The sequence below is a fragment of the Somniosus microcephalus genome, chromosome 19 (assembly GCF_052327205.1).
Source record: "Somniosus microcephalus isolate GS21.2 chromosome 19, FLI_Smic_1.0, whole genome shotgun sequence".
Lineage (NCBI taxonomy): Eukaryota > Metazoa > Chordata > Chondrichthyes > Squaliformes > Somniosidae > Somniosus > Somniosus microcephalus.
In genome coordinates this window covers 3648218-3665697 of record NC_141005.1, presented here as the reverse complement: position 1 = coordinate 3665697, position 17480 = coordinate 3648218, and the positions used below count along the sequence as shown (strand labels likewise).

General features: G+C 45.8%; 1 protein-coding gene across 7 annotated transcripts in view; it reads right to left on the bottom strand.

Moving 5' to 3' along the window:
- Positions 1–2963: 2963 nt before the first annotated feature.
- The window catches only part of ccdc92 (coiled-coil domain containing 92), a 75122-nt gene continuing 60605 nt past the window's right edge, over positions 2964–17480 (bottom strand). For all 7 annotated transcript variants that reach the window (XM_086011821.1, XM_086011822.1, XM_086011823.1 and 4 more), the window contains exon 4: positions 2964–4360. In XM_086011821.1, coding sequence (XP_085867947.1) covers positions 3588–4360 — 773 coding nt within the window. In that variant the 3' untranslated portion in view covers positions 2964–3587. The remainder of the gene's footprint in view (positions 4361–17480) is intronic.

Below are 17480 nucleotides of genomic sequence, written 5' to 3'. Positions count from 1 at the left end.
ATTCCATTTGCCACTGTTCCGCCCATCTGACCAACCCATCGATATCGTCCTGCAGACTGAGACTACCCTCCTCGCAATTTACCACCCTACCAATTTTTGTATCATCCGCGAACTTACTGATCATACCTTTTACATTCATATCCAAGTCATTAATATAGACCACAAACAGCAAGGGACCCAGCACCGATCCCTGTGGTACCCCACTGGCCACAGGCTTCCAGTCACAAAAACAACCTTCGACCATCACCCTCTGCCACTAAGCCAGTTTTTTATCCAACGTGCCAAGGCACCCTGGATTCCATGGGCTCTTACCTTTTTGACCAGTCTCCTGTGCGGGACTTTATCGAAGGCCTTACTGAAATCCATGTATACCACATCCACTGCGTTGCCCTCATCCACACACCTAGTCACCCCCTCAAAAAATTCAATCAAATTAGTCAGACATGATCTTCCCTTGACAAAGCCATGTTGACTATCCCCGATTAATCCTTGCCTCTCCAAGTGGAGACTGATTTTGTCCCTCAGAATTTTTTCCAATAATTTTCCCACCACTGATGTTAGGCTCACTGGCCTGTAGTTCCCCGGTTTTTCCCTACTCCCCTTCTTGAATAATGGAACTACATTAGCGGTTCTCCAGTCCTCTGGCACATCCCCTGTGGCCAGAGAGGTTCTGAATATGTGTGTTAGAGCCCCCGCAATCTCTTCCTTTGCCTCACACAGCAGCCTGGGATACATTTCGTCCGGGCCTGGGGATTTATCCATTTTTAGGCCTGCTAAAACCGCCAATACCTCCTCCCTCTCGATGTTAATGTGTTCGAGCATATCACAGTCCCCCCGCCCTATTTCTATGTCTACATCGTCCCTCTCCATAGTGAAAACAGATGCAAAAAATTCATTTAGAACCCCTCCTACATCTTCCGGCTCCACACACAGATTGCCACTTTTGTCCCGAATGGGCCCTATTTTTTCCCCTAGTTATCCTCTTACCCTTAATATACTTATAAAACATCTTGGGATTTTCCTTTATTTTGCTCGCCAGTGTTATTTCATGGCCCCTCCTTGATCTCCTAATTTCTTTTTTAAGTATCCCCCTGCACTTTTTGTACTCCTCTAGGGCTTCCTCCGTCTTTAGCCTTTTGTATCTGCCAAAAGCCCTCCTTTTTTTTCTAATCCATTCTCGTATATCCCGACATCCAAGGTTCCCTGTGGTTTTTGGAACCACCCTTGACCTTTACGGGAACATGTTGCCATTGTATGATCTCAATCTCCCTTCTGAAAGCCTCCCATTGCTCCGATGCGGATTTTCCTACAAGTAGCTGATCCCAGTCCATTTTGGCCAGATCCTGCCTTATCCTATTAAAATCAGCCTTCCCCCAATTTAGAACCTTTATTTCCAGCCCATCCCTGTCCTTTTCCATGACCACCTTAAATCTCACCATATTATGGTCACTGTCACCAAAGTGCTCACCTACTAGCACTTTTTCCACTTGGCCAGCCACATTCCCTAGAATTAGGTCTGGTACCGCCCCCTCTCTTGTAGGACTTTCTACATGCTGGCTCAAAAAGCTCTCCTGGATGCACTTTAAGAATTCTACACCCTCTGTGCCTTTCACACTCTGACTATCCCAGTTAATATTGGGGAAGTTGAAATCCCCCATTATTATTACCCTATTATTTGCACATTTCTCTGAGATTTGCCTACATATCTGTCCCTCTATCTCCCCCTGACTGTTTGGAGGCCTATAGTACACTCCCAGCAAAGTGCTTGCCCCCTTCTTGTTTTTAAGCTCCACCCATATGGCCTCATTTGAGGAACCTGCTAATATGTCATCCCTCCTTACTGCAGTAATTGACTCCTTAATTAATATTGCTACACCCCCTCCTCTTATACCCCCCCCCCTCTGTCTCGCCTGAAGATTCTGTACCCCGGAATATTGAGCTGCCAGTCTTGCCCCTCCCTCAACCATGTCTCCGTGATAGCAACAATATCATACTCCCATGTGTTTATCAACACCTTCAGTTCATCCACCTTATTTGCAAGACTCCTTGCATTAAAATAGATGCCATCCAGCCTTGCCCTTGTATATTTGCCCTACCAAACTGACTTGTTTTTTTCTCTATAATTGGCAGCACATCACCCCCTATTTCAGCTCCCCTCTGTATCCCATCCCCCTGCCAAGTTAGTTTAAACCCCCGCCAACAGTGCTAGCAAACCTCCGCGCAAGGATATTTGTCCTGCTCTGGTTCAGGTGCAACCCGTCCGACTTGTACAAGTCCCACCTTCCCCAGAAGCAGGCCCAGTGATCCAGGAAAGTAAAACCCTCCCCTCTACACCAACTCATTAGCCACGCATTCATCTGCTCTATCCTCCTATTCCTATACTCACTAGCACGTGGCACTGGGAGTAATCCAGAGATTACAACCTTTGAGGTCCTGCCCTTTAATCTGTTACCTAGCTCCCTAAATTCTTGATGCAGGACCTCATCCCCCTTCCTACCTATGTCGTTGGTCCCAATGTGGACCACGACCTCTGCCTGCTCCCCCTCCCCCTTAAGAATGCCCTGTAGCCGCTCAGTGACATCCATGACCCTGGCCCCAGGGAGGCAACAAACCATCCTGGAGTCACATTTGTGGCCACAGAAACGCCTATCTGTTCCCCTTACGATAGAATCCCCTACCACTATTGCTCTCCCACTCTTTTTCCTCCCTTCCTGAGCAGCAGAAGCGTCCCTGGTGCAAGGATGAGAATTTTAAAATTGTGGTATTGCCGGACCAGGAGCCAGTGTAATGATATTGTTCCTTCAAATTGTAAATAGTAAATATGAGCAGCCCTAACACAGACCCCCAACCCTCTCTCATGTGGTCGCATTCCCCTCCGTCCTAGGAGCCTGTCTGAAATCTTGCGCATATAATTTTGTGTGATGTTAAGGCTGCATAGGGAATGACTTTCAGAAACCAATGAATCAGATCAATAGTCATTTAATTGGATTACAAAATCAAACTTTGTATAAATGTAGTTATGACCTGAATAAACCTGTGAGGATTTGTTCCTGTTAAGGTCACGACACACAGTACATATACGGAGACAATGATTTACATGCTGCCACTGGGGCTTTGTCAAGAGATCCACAACACACAGATGGGACAGACAGAATATATTGGAGGTACAGCTATTCGGGACTTTCAACCATTAACATTTTTTAAAGAGTGAACAGTTTCATTTTTAGCTGCAAGTTGTGTGTTAGTGTTGTTTATACCAGGGTTCCCTCTCTTTTAGTGAGAATAGCTGCTTAGTGCAACGGCAAGTGAACTGTGGCCTTGCTTTCTCAAACCACAGATGCAATTAGATTACCGGCAGAAGCAAGCAGCAGATTATATATTTGGCCACTGTTTTAACTACTCAACTTGACAAAAAAATAAATGAAATTCGGAAGGAGTCTGTGGCGGGTTTGCTTTCCCGTAAAGTGTCGGAGCTTGGCATTCGTATTTTCTCATTAAAAACAAAATAAAAAATTGCTGCAAGTGAACTTTTGTCTATATTTGTGCACAGCATATAAAAGCAACTAAGCCGAGGTAAAGCAATCCTTTTACACAGTTCTGTCTGTCCCTGAATGCTTCCTAACCACTTTCCCATCATTAACCTGGTCTACTGCCAGTGTTTCCACTTCAGGCTGGGACTGTGCTGTGGCGATGTGTGGGATTCGGTGCGCCACACCAATGTGATGTGGCTTGTGCTGCTTGTCTCTGGCCGGGCTCTGTTGCTCCACAGAGCCACGCTCGGAAGGAATGGGAGGAATTGGTAAAGGCCTCTCCTTCAAATGTGCATCGGCCGACTCCCGCGCCTGTAGGAATGGTGTTGGGTCTGGCATCGCATCTAAAGGCTCAGATCGCAATACAAGCTTTCTTTCATATGTTCCAAGTCTGTAAACTTCTGCAAACTCAGTGTTCAGTGGAGTTGAAAGACTCTTTTTCATTCTACGCCTTGGGGTTTCTGGCATCTTGTCTTTGGGTGGTGATGGCTTGTAGTTGGTTGATGCAGAGCCTGCGGTGTCCGAGGCCCCACTGGCGGATGACATCAGCTTCTTCTTGGTCATGTGGAGCTGAGAGGTGAGGTACGCAATGGTGCGCGCCCTCTGTTCCAGCTCACTGGACAGCATGCTGAGTTTATGGCTCTTCAACTTCAGCTCCTCTAAATATTTCTTCTCCCGCTCCTTCATCGTGTTTTCCAGGACTAGTATCACTGCATTTTTCTTCTCCAAATCTTTTATCAATTCATTATTTTCATCTTCTTTGGCTTTTAGCTGAGATTCAAGTTCTTCATATTTTCTTCTTAATTCCTCACTTCTTGATTCACCATTCCCTTCAAAGAAAACAGATAAACCATCAGAGAAATGAAGACAAAGGCCGATTGAGAAAACAACTGTTATTAAAATAATTCTCAGGATCCCGACTGACCAAACCTCCTGTCAGATGCCAATGGAACTGCAGTGGATTTTCAGCACATTGATTTATTACCACTTGTAATATGTTATTTTTTTAAATCAAAGAAATTGCTTGCTGTGCAGGAGGTGGCTGCACTACACTGCCGGCTTCAGCCAACCGGTGAAAAGTGCAGCTCAAGGTTCAGAGATTCAGCCGTGCACGGTTTCGGGGTTAGACTGCAGCATCTGCACCAGTTGGAATATCCTCAAATGTTGGCATTTTGCTCATGATCTCCATCAGTTGCATGGTGCCTCAGTGCAGACTGGAGTCCGATTACACACAAGGAGATATTTGGCCTGACAAGCTCCCAGACATAGATGTGCTGCATTATATTCACCAAGAAGCAATGGTTTCATTTCTCGGTCACAATTACATTACTGCTACACTGCAGTGTAACGTGAATGCTTCCCAGCCTATCACATTCTATCCAAAGTCAGTCTCCCTGTCGCGTGTCGGCGGTTTGATGCTGAACACCTGCTCTATAGACACTTTACCAGAGTGCCTGTTACTCTGCACATTGGACTCTTATTCAATAAACATTTGCCCAGATTGGACCAAACGCTCCTTCTAAAAGATGAATTTAGTTTTTACCCTGAATCGTGTAGTTTTACATTAAAAGAAACTGACAATCTAGAAAGAAACTGACAATCTAGAGAGAAACTATCAGTCGATGGCACGGCCACTGACCCCTTGGAGGGAGGAGATGTAAAGATGGCTCTGCCTATGCTCCATTTCTGCAGCATCACCCTTGCATGGTTCCACTCTTCTGTCCCAATGAAGCACATTACCTGCAATGGTTTCTCCTCCCAGCCCCTCAGTACCCCAAGGTCCCCTCCGTCTCTGCAGCCCTTTGGCAACATCATCTGTAGCAATGAGATCTTCTATATAAATGCTGATGACACTGAACTCTGCCACAACCCAGGACCCAATCATCACCACTCGAGGATTCCTTCTTGCGGACAGAAATGAGACCTGCAACACCTAGAGCAGGTGGCCTCAAACAGAATCCATCACCAGAGGGGCAGCTGTGAGGGGACGTGATTGGCCATTGACTCTGCTCTCCACGATCTGTGCTGTTTCTCAGCTCCGTCACCTACAGCAGCTTTGAGTGCTCAGCACAATACCGTCTGTACTTGCCAAAGAGCCCAAGGTCGTCAGTGTGTATTCAGTTTTGTAAAACGGCCTCAGAAAGCACAACTCGGTATGAAAACTGATTACGGCTAAAGCAACAGTATCGTCAATCTAACAGAGCAGGGGTATCTTTTGGGTGATTGAAACATTAATTCTGATTATATCAATAGCATAGGACTTCCTGATGGCCCAGCTCACTAGCTGAACCACTGAGACCAGGGTGGTCCCACATTCGCTCCGTGTTATCTGATCCGAGCCGGGCAGCAGAAGCCGCAGTGTCCTTGGGACACAAAGGAAAAATGGGCCAGTCTCTGCTTCTAATCATCATCATAGGGAGCCTCCTGGAAATGCACAGAGATGTCATTAAATGCGACAGTAACAATTACAAAGTAATTACAGCACCGGAACAGGCCATTCAGCCCAACAAGTCCATGTTGGTGTTTGTGCTCCACACGAGCCTCCTCCAGCCAGTCTTCATCTCACCGTCAACACATGCTTCTAATGAGTTGTAATTAAATGCGACAGTAAATGCGACAATAACAATGCAAAGTTCCGTTAAAACCAGAGTCTTCACCAGCTCAGTTTGATTTTTGATAAAGGACATGAAGTTTTTCTAGTCAAATTATAATATTGTACAGATTTAAAAATTGAAATAACTCCCTCAGAGGGTTGTTGGAGCCCGGAGAGCTTTAGCACAGGGAGCGATTGAGGCAGACACCATCGCATCTTAAGGGAAAATTGACTGATAGAGCGAGTCGGGTGCACAGTGCTGGTCCTAATTTGTGAAGACTTTTGGTATCTTGAGTTGAACACAGGCTCAATCTCGGATGCAATAGTTGTGAACGAACACAGGGTAGAGAATAATTGGAGAGGTGATGAGTGTTTATATAGTTTATAAATGCTTCCTGCCACAGGTGGAATATCAGCCCAGTCAACGTGTGAGTGATACGGCCCAACTGACGACGGCCCAGCTTTAGCCCACAATCCCTTGTGTGATCCACTTAGCAGGTTCTTTGTTACAGAACACTGCAGCAGCGGAGGCGGTGGCTTAAAGGGAGCACCGGAGAACATAAAAATGTAAGAAATAGGAACAGGAGTAGGCATTTGGCCCTTCGAGCCTGCTCCGCCATTCAATAAGATCATAGCTGATCTTCCACTGCATCTCCACTTTCCTGCACTATCCCCATATCCCTTGATTGCCTTAATATTCAAAAATCTATCGATCGCGGTCTTGAATATACTCAACGACTGAGCCTCCACAGCCCTCTGGGGTAGAGAATTCCAAAGATTCACCACCCTCTGAGTGAAGAAATTTCTCCTCATCTCAGTCCTAAATGGCTGACCCCTTATTCTGAGACTGTGACCCCTGGTTCTAGATTCCCCAGCCAGGGGAAACGTCCTCCCTGCATCTACCTTGTCAAGCCCTGTAAGAATTTTGTATGTTTCAATGAGCTCACCTCTCATTCTTCTAAACTCTAGAGAATATAGGCCCAGTCTACTCAATCTCTCCTCATAGGACAATCCCCCCATCCCAGGAACCAGTCTGGTGAACCTCCGTTGCACTCCCTCTATGGCAAGTATATCCTTCCTTAGGTAAGGAGACCAAAACTGTACACAATACTCCAGGTGTGGTCTCACCAGGGCCCTATATAATTGCAGTAAGACGTCTTTACTCTTATACTCAAATCCTCTTGTAATAAAGGCCAACATACCATTTGCTTTCCTAATTGCTTGCTGTACCTGCATGTTAACTTTCAGTGATTTGTGTACAAGGACACCCAGGTCCCTCTGAACACCAACATTTCCCAATCTCTCACCATTTAAAAAATACTCTGCTTTTCTATTTTTCCTACCAAAGTGGATAATTTCACATTTCTCCACATTATATTCCGTTTGCCATGTTCTTGCCCACTCACTTAGCCTGTCTATATCCCCTTGAAGCCTCCTTGCATCCTCTTCACAACTTACATTCCCACCCAGCTTGGTATCATCAGCAAACTTGGATATATTACATTTGGTCCCCTCATCCAAATCATTGATGTAGATTGTGAATAGCTGAGGCCCAAGCACTGATCCTTGCGGTACCCCACTAGTTACAGCCTGCCAACCCGAAAATGACCTGTTTATTCCTTCTGTGTTTTCCGTCCGTTAACCAATCCTCAAACCATGCTAGTATATTACCTCCAATCCTATGAGCCCTAATTTTGTTTAATACCCTCGTGTGGCACCTTATCAAATACATCACATCCACTGGTTCCCCCTTATCTATTCTAAATCCGTGTTGACTCTACCCAATCCTATTATTATTTTCTAAGTGCCCTGTTACTACGTCCTTAATAGATTCTAGCATTTTCCCTACTACTGATGTCAGGCTAACTGGTCTGTAGTTCCCCGTTTTCTCTCTCCCTCCTTTCTTAAATAGTGGGCCCAGGACATAGCGTGGGCCCGAGCGAGAGCGGCGTAAGAACAAAGAGTGACGTCACAGGGCAGCAGGTAGGTGATTGGTTGGTGAGTATTACAGCTCTTTTGCTCTCTAGGTTAGGTAAGTGGATTAAATTCAGAACTATTAATAACAAACTAAATTAACTAATTAAAACTAAAAATCATTTGAATAAAAACTGTAATTATGTAAATAAAATCAGGTTGATGGAGATGGCAGGGCAGGTGGTGTGTAGTGACTGCAGCATGTGGGAGATCCCGAGCAACCACATTTGCGGTAAGTGCCTGCAGCTCGCGGAACTTCGGCTCAGAGCTGGAGTCCGAGCTGCAGACATTGCGCGATGCATCAGGGAAGGGGAGAGTTACCTGGACAATTTGTTCCAGGAGGCAGTCACATCCCTTACGTTAAGTAGCACTTTAGAGTTAGTCAATGGTCAGGGACAGGAGGGTGTGACTGCAAGTCAAGAAGGTATGGGAACCCAGGATATAGTGATGGAGGAGCGTCAGCCCTTTACCACGTCCAACAAGTACGAGGTACTTGCTACCTGTGGGGATGAGAACAAGGACTGCAGGGAGGATGGGCAGACTGACCACGGCACCGTGGTACAGGAGGCCATTCAAGTGGGGAGAGTAAAAAGGAATGTAGTTCAAATCAACTTTTTTTTTTTTTTTTTTTTTAATTGTCATTGTTAGTGCACAAGTGCAGTACAACGAAATGTAGGCTTGCGGCTCCCGAGAGTGTACATTTAGATTAAGACATTTAAACATTCAACATACATTTGGCTTGTAATACATTAACATAAACATAACCATAACCATAATAAAGTGCATTGGCAGATGTGCAGGCTTTAGAGTTTATTTGTGGAGTTCAGTAGGATGACAGCCCTGGGAAAGAAGCTGTTCCTAAATCTGGTCATACGGGTGTGAATGCATCTGTAGCGTCTCCCAGATGGCAGGGGGGCGAACAGACTGTGGCTGGGGTGGGTAGGGTCTTTGATGATGGACCGTGACCTCCGTAAACAGCGTTTCTGGTATATGTGCTCTATGGTCGGTAGCCGGGTGCCGGTAATGCGTTGGGCAGTTTTGACTACCCGCTGCAGGGCTTTCCGGTCATAGTAGCTACAGCTGCCATACCATACTGTGATACAGTTCATCAGGATGCTCTCTATTGTGCAGCGGTAAAAGTTAGAGAGGATCAGGGGTGACAAGTTACATCCCTTCAGCCTCCTTAGGAAATATCGGCGCCGCTGGGCCTTCTTCACCAGAGAGGAGGTATTGAGGGACCAGGAGAGGTCTTCCGTGATGTGGACTCCAAGGAACTTAAAGCTGTCCACCCTTTCCACCACAGCCCCATTGATGTGGATGGGGGTGTGACTTCCGCCTTTAGACTTCCTGAAGTCCACAATGATTTCTTTGGTTTTCTTGATGTTAAGGGCCAGGTTGTTATCGGCGCACCACTTCACGAGATGCTGGACCTCCTCCCTGTAGGCTGACTCATCGTTGTTGGTGATCTGGCCTACTACCGTGGTATCATCCGCAAACTTGATGATGGTGTTGGAACCATGAACAGCCACACAGTCGTGGGTGAAGAGGGAGTAGAGGAGGGGGCTCAGCACACATCCTTGTGGGGCCCCCGTGTTCAGGGTCGGGGGGGGGTGGGGGGGGGGAGGTGTGGTTACCTAATTTGACAGACTGGGGTCTGTTTGTTAGGAAGTCCAGGGTCCAGTTGCAGAGGGAAGTGTTCAGGCCAAGAGTTTGGAGTTTGGTGGCCAGCTTGTTGGGGACAATAGTGTTGAATGCTGAGCTGTAGTCTATGAACAGCATTCTGATGTAGGTCTCTTTACCATCTAGGTGATTCAGTGCCGAGTGTAGAGCAGTTGTGATTGCATCCTCCGTTGATCTGTTTGCACGATAGGCAAACTGGTGTTGGTCAAGAGAGGCGGCAACACTGGCTTTGATGTGAGCCAGGACCAGTCTCTCGAAACACTTCATTATGATGGGTGTGAGTGCGACAGGGCGATAGTTGTTCAGGCACGTCACAGCCGTTTGTTTTGGCACAGGAATAATGGTAGCGGTCTTGAAGCATGTAGGGACTACTGCCTGGGCCAATGACAGATTGAAGATGGCGGTGAAGACATCAGCCAGCTGATCAGCACATTCCTTGAGTACCCGTCCAGGGATGCTATCCGGTCCAGCAGCCTTTCGTGTGTTCACTCCGCGTAGAACACCCCTTACGTCAGAGGTCGACAGAGTGAGCACCTGGTCTTCCGGGGGTGGCAAGGCTTTGGTAGCCGGCTCCCTGTTGTCCCTGTCGAAACGAGCGTAGAAGTTGTTAAGCTCCTCCGGAAGGGAGGCATCGCTAACCGGGGGGCTGGTGTTTTTGCCCTTGTAGTCAGTGATAGACTGGATGCCTTGCCACATGCGCCGGGGGTCCGAGTTGTTGTGGAAATGATCCTCTATCCGCAGTGTCTGTTTCCTTTTGGCAGTCCTGATACCCTTTTTTAGGTTGGTCCTAGCTGCACTGTAAGCCGCCGCGTCGCCAGATTTAAATGCTGCGTCGCGTGCTTTCAACAGCGAGCGGACCTCTCCGTTCATCCAGGGTTTCTGGTTGGGGTATGTCCTGATATTTTTATGGGTCGTGACGACCTCGACGCAGCTGTTAATGTAGAATAGCACTGTGGATGCGTATTCCTCGATGTCATTATGGGCAAACATGCCCCAATCAGTGCGTTCGAAGCAATCCTGAAGCTCCGAGACTGCCCCCTCTGGCCATACTTTCACTGATCTCACTGATGTTCTCACTCTTTTGATGAGCGGTTTGTATGCCGGGGCTAGAAACAGGGAGAGGTGGTCAGACTTCCCAAGGTGGGGGCAGGGAATGGCCTTATAAGCATCTACAATGCTCGTGTAGACTTGATCCAGTGTGTTCTCCCCTCTTGTGGGGCAGGAAACATTCTGGTGGAATTTCAGTAGTATAGTTTTTAGGTTTATGTGATTGAAGTCCCCCGCGACGATAAAAGCTCTGTCTGGGTGCGCAGTTTGTTGTTCGCTGATGGCCCTGTAGAGGTCCTTCAGTGCTAGTTTGGCATTGGCGTGTGGTGGGATGTAGACCGCAGTGATGATAACAGCCGTGAATTCCCGAGGCAGGTAGAAGGGTCTGCACCTTACCATGAGGAATTCCAAATCAGCCAAGCAGGATCTATCAATTATGTCAGTGTTAGTGCACCAGGCATTGTTAGTGTAAATGCACAAACCGCCTCCCTTGCTCTTACCGGAGTCTGCAGTTCTGTCGGCGCGGAAGACCGTGTGTCCTTCTAGTTGGATGGTGGTGTCAGGGATGCCATTGTTCAACCAGGTCTCTGTGAAGATCATGGCGCAGCATTCCTTTGTCCTTTTCTGTGAGGAGAGATCAAGTTTGATCTCATCCATTTTGTTTTCTAGTGACCTGACGTTAGCCAGGAAAATACTTGGGAGGGAGGGTTTGTGTGGGGCCCTCTTACCCTGCTTCTGCTTGCGTTCCCTGCGCGGTCTGCGCCGACTTCCGGCTGGGGAAGGACGCCACGTTGTAGGCGATAGTATAGTCAGAGGGTTGGATACTATTCTCTGCAGCCGCGACAGGGAGTACCGAAGACTGTGTTGCCAGGGTTAAAGACATCTCCTCGTGGCTGGAGAAGAACTTGCAGTGGGAAGGGGAGGATCCAGTTGCCGTGGTCCACGTAGGAACCAATGACATAGGTAGAACTAGGAATGAGATTCTGCTGAGAGAGTTTGAGGAGTTGGGGTCCAAATTATAAAGCAGAACCTCAAAGATAATAATCTCTGGATTGTTACCTGAGCCTTCACCAATTGGCATAGGGATAAGCAGATTAGAAGGTTAAATGCGTGGCTGAAAGAGTGTTGTGGGAGGCAGGGGTTTCGCTTCATGGGCCACTGGCACCAGTACTGGGGAAAGAGGGAGCTGTTCCATTGGGACGGGCTCCACTTAAACCGGGCTGGAACCAATGTCCGGGCGAACCGAATAACTAGGGCAGTAAGCAGGGCTTTACTCTTTACTGAATCCTCCCCCCCCTTCATTAGTTTAAATTTAAAAGCAGCGAGGGAAATGTCAAGGCTCGAGAGCAGAGTAGAGTTTTGGGTAAAAATAAGCAGAGTGGGTCAGGAAGGGACAAAGAGATTAACAAAGGTAATAGTGCATCAGTGACTAAGGTGACATCCGGGAAAAATAGAAATAAGTCAAAGCTAAAGGCACTATATCTAAATGTATGAAGCATTCTCAACAAAATAGATGAATTAATAGCACAGATAGAAATTAATAGGTTTGATCCAATAGCCATTACGGAGACATGGTCGCAAAGTGACCAAGGTTGGGAACTAAATATTCCAGGATCCAACCGTGGCTAACAAGAGAAGTTAAAGATAGTATTAGATCAAAGGAAGAGGCTTATAATGTTGCCAAAAAGAGGATTGGGAGGATTTTAAAATTCAGCAAAGGAGGACCAAGAAATTGATAAGGAAAGAGAAAAAAGAATGAAAGTAAATTAGCAAGAGACATAAAAACAGATTGCAAACATTTCTATAGGTATGTAAATAGAAAGAGATTAGTGTAAGTAAACGTGGGCCCATTAGAGACAGAGACAGGAGAAATTATAATGGGCAATAAGGAAGTGGCAGAGACATTAAACAAATACTTTGTATCTGTCTTCACGGTAGAAGACACAAAAAACATTCCGGAAATAATGGGGAACCAAGGGTCTAGAGAGAATGAGGAACTTAAAGAAATCAGTATAAGTAAAGACATTAATGGGATTAAGTGGCGACAAATCCCCTGGACCTGACAGCCTGCATCCTAGGGTTTGAAACGAGGTAGCTGCAGAGATAGTGGATGCTCTGGTATTAATCTTCCAGAATTCCTTGGATTGGAAGGTAGCAAACATAACCCCACTATTTAAGAAAGGAGGAAGAGAAAAAACAGGGAACTATAGGCCAGTTAGCCTGACATCAGTAGTAGGCAAAATGCTAGAATCTATTATTAAGGACATGGTAACAGGGCAATTAGAAAATCATAATATGATTCAGCAGAGTCAACATGGTTTTATGAAAGGGAAATCATGTTTGATAAATCTGTTAGAGTTTTTTGAAGATGTAACTAGTAGGATGGATAAGGGGGAACCAGTGGATGTGGTGTATTTGGATTTTCAAAAAGCTTTCGATAAGGTGCCACACAAGAGGTTATTACACAAATTTATGACTCATGGGATTGGGAGTAATATATTAGCACGGATTGAAGATTGTTACTGGACAGAAAACAGCGTAAGAATAAACGGGACTTTTTCGGGCTGGCAGGCTACAACTAGCGGGGTACCGCAAGGATCAGTGCTTGGGCCTCAGCTATTTACAATCTATATTAATGACTTAGATGAGTGTAACGTATCCAAGTTTGCTGATGATACAAAGTTAGATGGGAAAGCAAGCTGTGAGGAGAACGTAAAGAGGCTGCAGAGAGATATAGACAGGTTGACTGAGTGGGCAAGAACATGGCAAATGGAATACAATGTGGGGAAGTGTGAAGTTATCCACGTTGGTATGAAAAACAAAAAAGCAGAATATTTTTTGAATGGTGAGAGACTGGGAAGACTGAGAAAGAAAGATTCTAAAAGAAGGATGAACCATCCATGGCTAACTAAGGAAGTAAAGGATGGTTTCAAATTGAAAACAAAGGCATACAATGTTGTGAAGAAGTGGAAGGCCACAGGATTGGAAAATGTTTTAATACCAGCAAAGGATGACTAAAAAAATTATAAAGAGAAGATATCTTATGAGAGTAAGCTAGCAATAAATATAAAGCAGACAGTAAGAGCTTCTACAGGTATATAAAAAGGAAGAGAGTAGCTAAAGTAAACATTGGTCCCCTAGAGGATGAGTTTGGGGAATTAATAATGGGAAACAGGGAAATGGCGGAGATTTTGAACAAATATTTTGTATCAGTCTTCACGGTAGAAGACACTAAAAGCATCCCAATAATGGATAATCAAGGGGCTATTGGGGTGGGAGGGGGGGGGACTTAAAACAATCACTATCACTAGAGAAAAAGTACTCGGTAAAATAATGGGACTAAAAGACGACAAGTCCCCTGGACCAGATGGCTTGCATCCCAGGGTCTTAAAGGAAGTGGCTGCAGAGATAGTGGATGCATTGGTTGCAATATACCAAAATGCCCTGGATTCTGCAGAGGTCCCAGCGGATTGGAAAACTGCAAATGTAATTCCCCTATTTAAGAAGGGAGGGAGACAGAAAGCAGGAAACTATAGACCAGTTAGCCTAACATCTGTCATTGGGAAAATGCTGGAGTCCATTATTAAGGAAGCAGTAGCAGGGCATTTGGAAAATCATAAAGCAGTCAAGCAGAGTCAGCATGGTTTTATGAAAGGGAAATCATGTTTGACAAATTTGCTGGAGTTCTTTGAGGATGCAACAAGCAGGGTGGATAAAGGGGAACCAGTGGATGTGGTGTATTTGAATTTCCAGAAGGCATTCGATAAGGTGCCACATAAAAGGTTACTGCACAAGATAAGAGCTCACGGGGTCAGGGTAATATATTAACATGGATAGAGGATTGGCTAACTAACAGAAAACAGAGAGTCGGGATAAATGGGTCATTTTCAGGTTGGCAAACGGTAACTAGTGGGGTGCCACAGGGATCAGTGCTGGGGCCTCAACTATTTACAATCTATATTAATGACTTGGATGAAGGGACCAATTGTACTGTAGCCAAATTTGCTGATGATACAAAGATAGGTGGGAAAACAAGTTGTGAGGAGGACACAAAGAATCTCCAAAGGGATATAGACAGGCCAAGTGTGTGGGCTAACATTTGGCAGATGGAGTATAATGTGGGTAAGTGTGAGGTTATCCACTTTGGTAAGAAAAATAAAAAAGCAAATTATTATTTAAATGGAGGGAGATTACAAAATGCTGCAGGGGGACCTGGGGGTCCTTGTGAATGAAATACAAAAAGTTAGCATGCAGGTACAGCAAGTAATCAGGAAGGCAAATGGAATGTTGGCCTTTACTGCAAAGGGAATGGAGTATAAAAGCAGGGAAGTCCTGCTACAACTGTACAGGTGAGACCACACCTGGAGTACTGCCTACAGTTTTGGTCTCCTTATTTAAGGAGGGATATACTTGCATTGGAGGCAGTTCAGAGAAGGTTCACGAGGTTGATTCCTGAGATGAAGGGGTTGTCTTATGAAGAAAGGTTGTGTCTATACTCATTGGAGTTTAGAAGAATGAGAGGTGATACTGAGGGGGCTTGACAGGGTAGATGCTGAGAGGATGTTTCCCCTCATGGGGGATTCTAGAACTAGGGGGCATAGTTTCAGAATAAGGGGGCACCCATTTAAAACTGAGATGAGGAATTTCTTCTCTCAGAGGGTCGTGAATCTTTGGAATTCTCTTCCCCCGAGAGCTGTGGAGGCTGGGTCATTGAATATATTTAAGGTGGAGATTGACAGATTTTTGAACGATAAGGGAGTCGAGGGTTATGGTGAACAGGCAGGAAAGTGAAGTTGAGGCCAAGATCAGATCAGCCATGATTTCATTGAATGGCGGAGCAGGCTTGAGGGGCCGAATGGCCGACTCCTGTTCCTACGTCTTATGTTATGTTTGCATTCAGAGGGACCTGGGTGTCCTTGTACACAAATCACTGAAAGTTAACATGCAGGTACAGCAAGCAATTAGGAAAACAAATGGTATGTTAGCTTTTGTGACAAAGGGATTAGAGTATAAGAGTAAAGAAATCTTACTACAATTATACAGGGCATTGGTGAGGCCACACCTGGAGTACTGTGAACAGTTCTGGTCTCCTTACCTAAGGAAAGACATACTTGCCTTAGAGTGAGTGCGACGAAGGTTCACCAGACTGGTTCCTGGGATGAGGGGATTGCCCTATGAAGAGTGATTGAGTAGACTAGGTCTATATTCCCTAGAGTTTAGAAGGATGAGAGGTGATCTCATTGAAACATATAAAGTTCTTAAGGGTCTTGACAGGGTTAATGCTGAGAAAGCGTTTCCCCTGGCTGGGGAGTCTAGAACCAGGGGTCACAGTCTCAGAATAAGGGGTCAGCCATTTAGGACTGAGATAAGGAGAAATTTCTTCACTCAAAGGTATTGAATGGAGCAGGCTCGAAGGGCCAAATGGCCGACTCCAGCTCCTATTTCTTATATTATGACAGGTCATTCAGGCATCCAGCAATCAATAGCAGCACCGATCTACCGGAACAGCTTTCTGTCACAAATAAACCCCGCCACACAGGGCAGCAATCATAGAATCTTACAGACCAGGAGGCCATTTGGCCCATCATGCCTGTGCTGGCTCTTTGAACGAGCTATCCAATTCGTCCCACTCCCCCTGCTCTTTCCCCACAGTCCTGTAATTATTTTACCTTCAAGTATTTATCCAATTCCCTTTTGAAAGTTACTATTGAATCTGGTTCCACCGCCCTTTCAGGCAGCGAATGTTGCAAATAAAGTAACATTTCCCTGTCCAGAGGAGGGACTTACTGAAACCCAAACATTATTCACATCGATGGAAGTGATGCTTCACCTGTACCGAGCTCTGGTTAGACCCCATCTGGAGCACTGCGTTCAGTTCCGGGCCCCGCACCTCAGGAAGGATAGACTGGCCTCAGAGGGGGAGCAGCGCAGATTCACCAGAATTATACCGGGGCTAAAAGGGTTAAATTAGGAGGACAGGTTGCTCAGACTTGGCTTGTATTCCCAGTTGCGGGGCGATCTAATCGAGCTGTTTAAGATGGTTAAGTGATTTGATGGGGTTGATACAGAGAAACTATTTTCACTGGTGGGGGAATCCAGTACAAGGGCGGCATAACCTTAAAATTAGAGCCAGGCCGTTCAGGAGTGAAATCAGGAAGCACTTCTTCACACAAAGGGTGGTGGAAATGTGGGTGAATTGAAATTTCCAAGACTGAAATCGATAGATTTCTGTTGGGTAAGGGTATCAAGGGATATGGGATATGGACCCCCAAATCCCATTGCTCTGCCACAGATCCTAGACTCTCTCCATTAGGAAGGTTCAGGCCCTGACCTTTGCTGCAGTTCAGGTACAGATCAGCCACGATCTAAATAAATGGTGGAACTGGCTGGAGGGGCTGAATGGCCTCCTCCTCTTTCTACATACTGGATATGCTGCAAAGATATCAAGATTCAACAGTGAAATAAATTAAATACCTGCAAGATTTTGCAGAAGTACTGTGTACAATTTGGGCCCCATTATAGAAAGGACATTAAAGCCAGAGAGAGCATCTAGTGCAGATTCACCAGGGTGATGCCAGCAATGGGAATCTATAATAATGAGGAGAGACCGGAGATACTGGGATTGTTTCGCTGCAGCAGAGAAGGCAGAGAGGAGA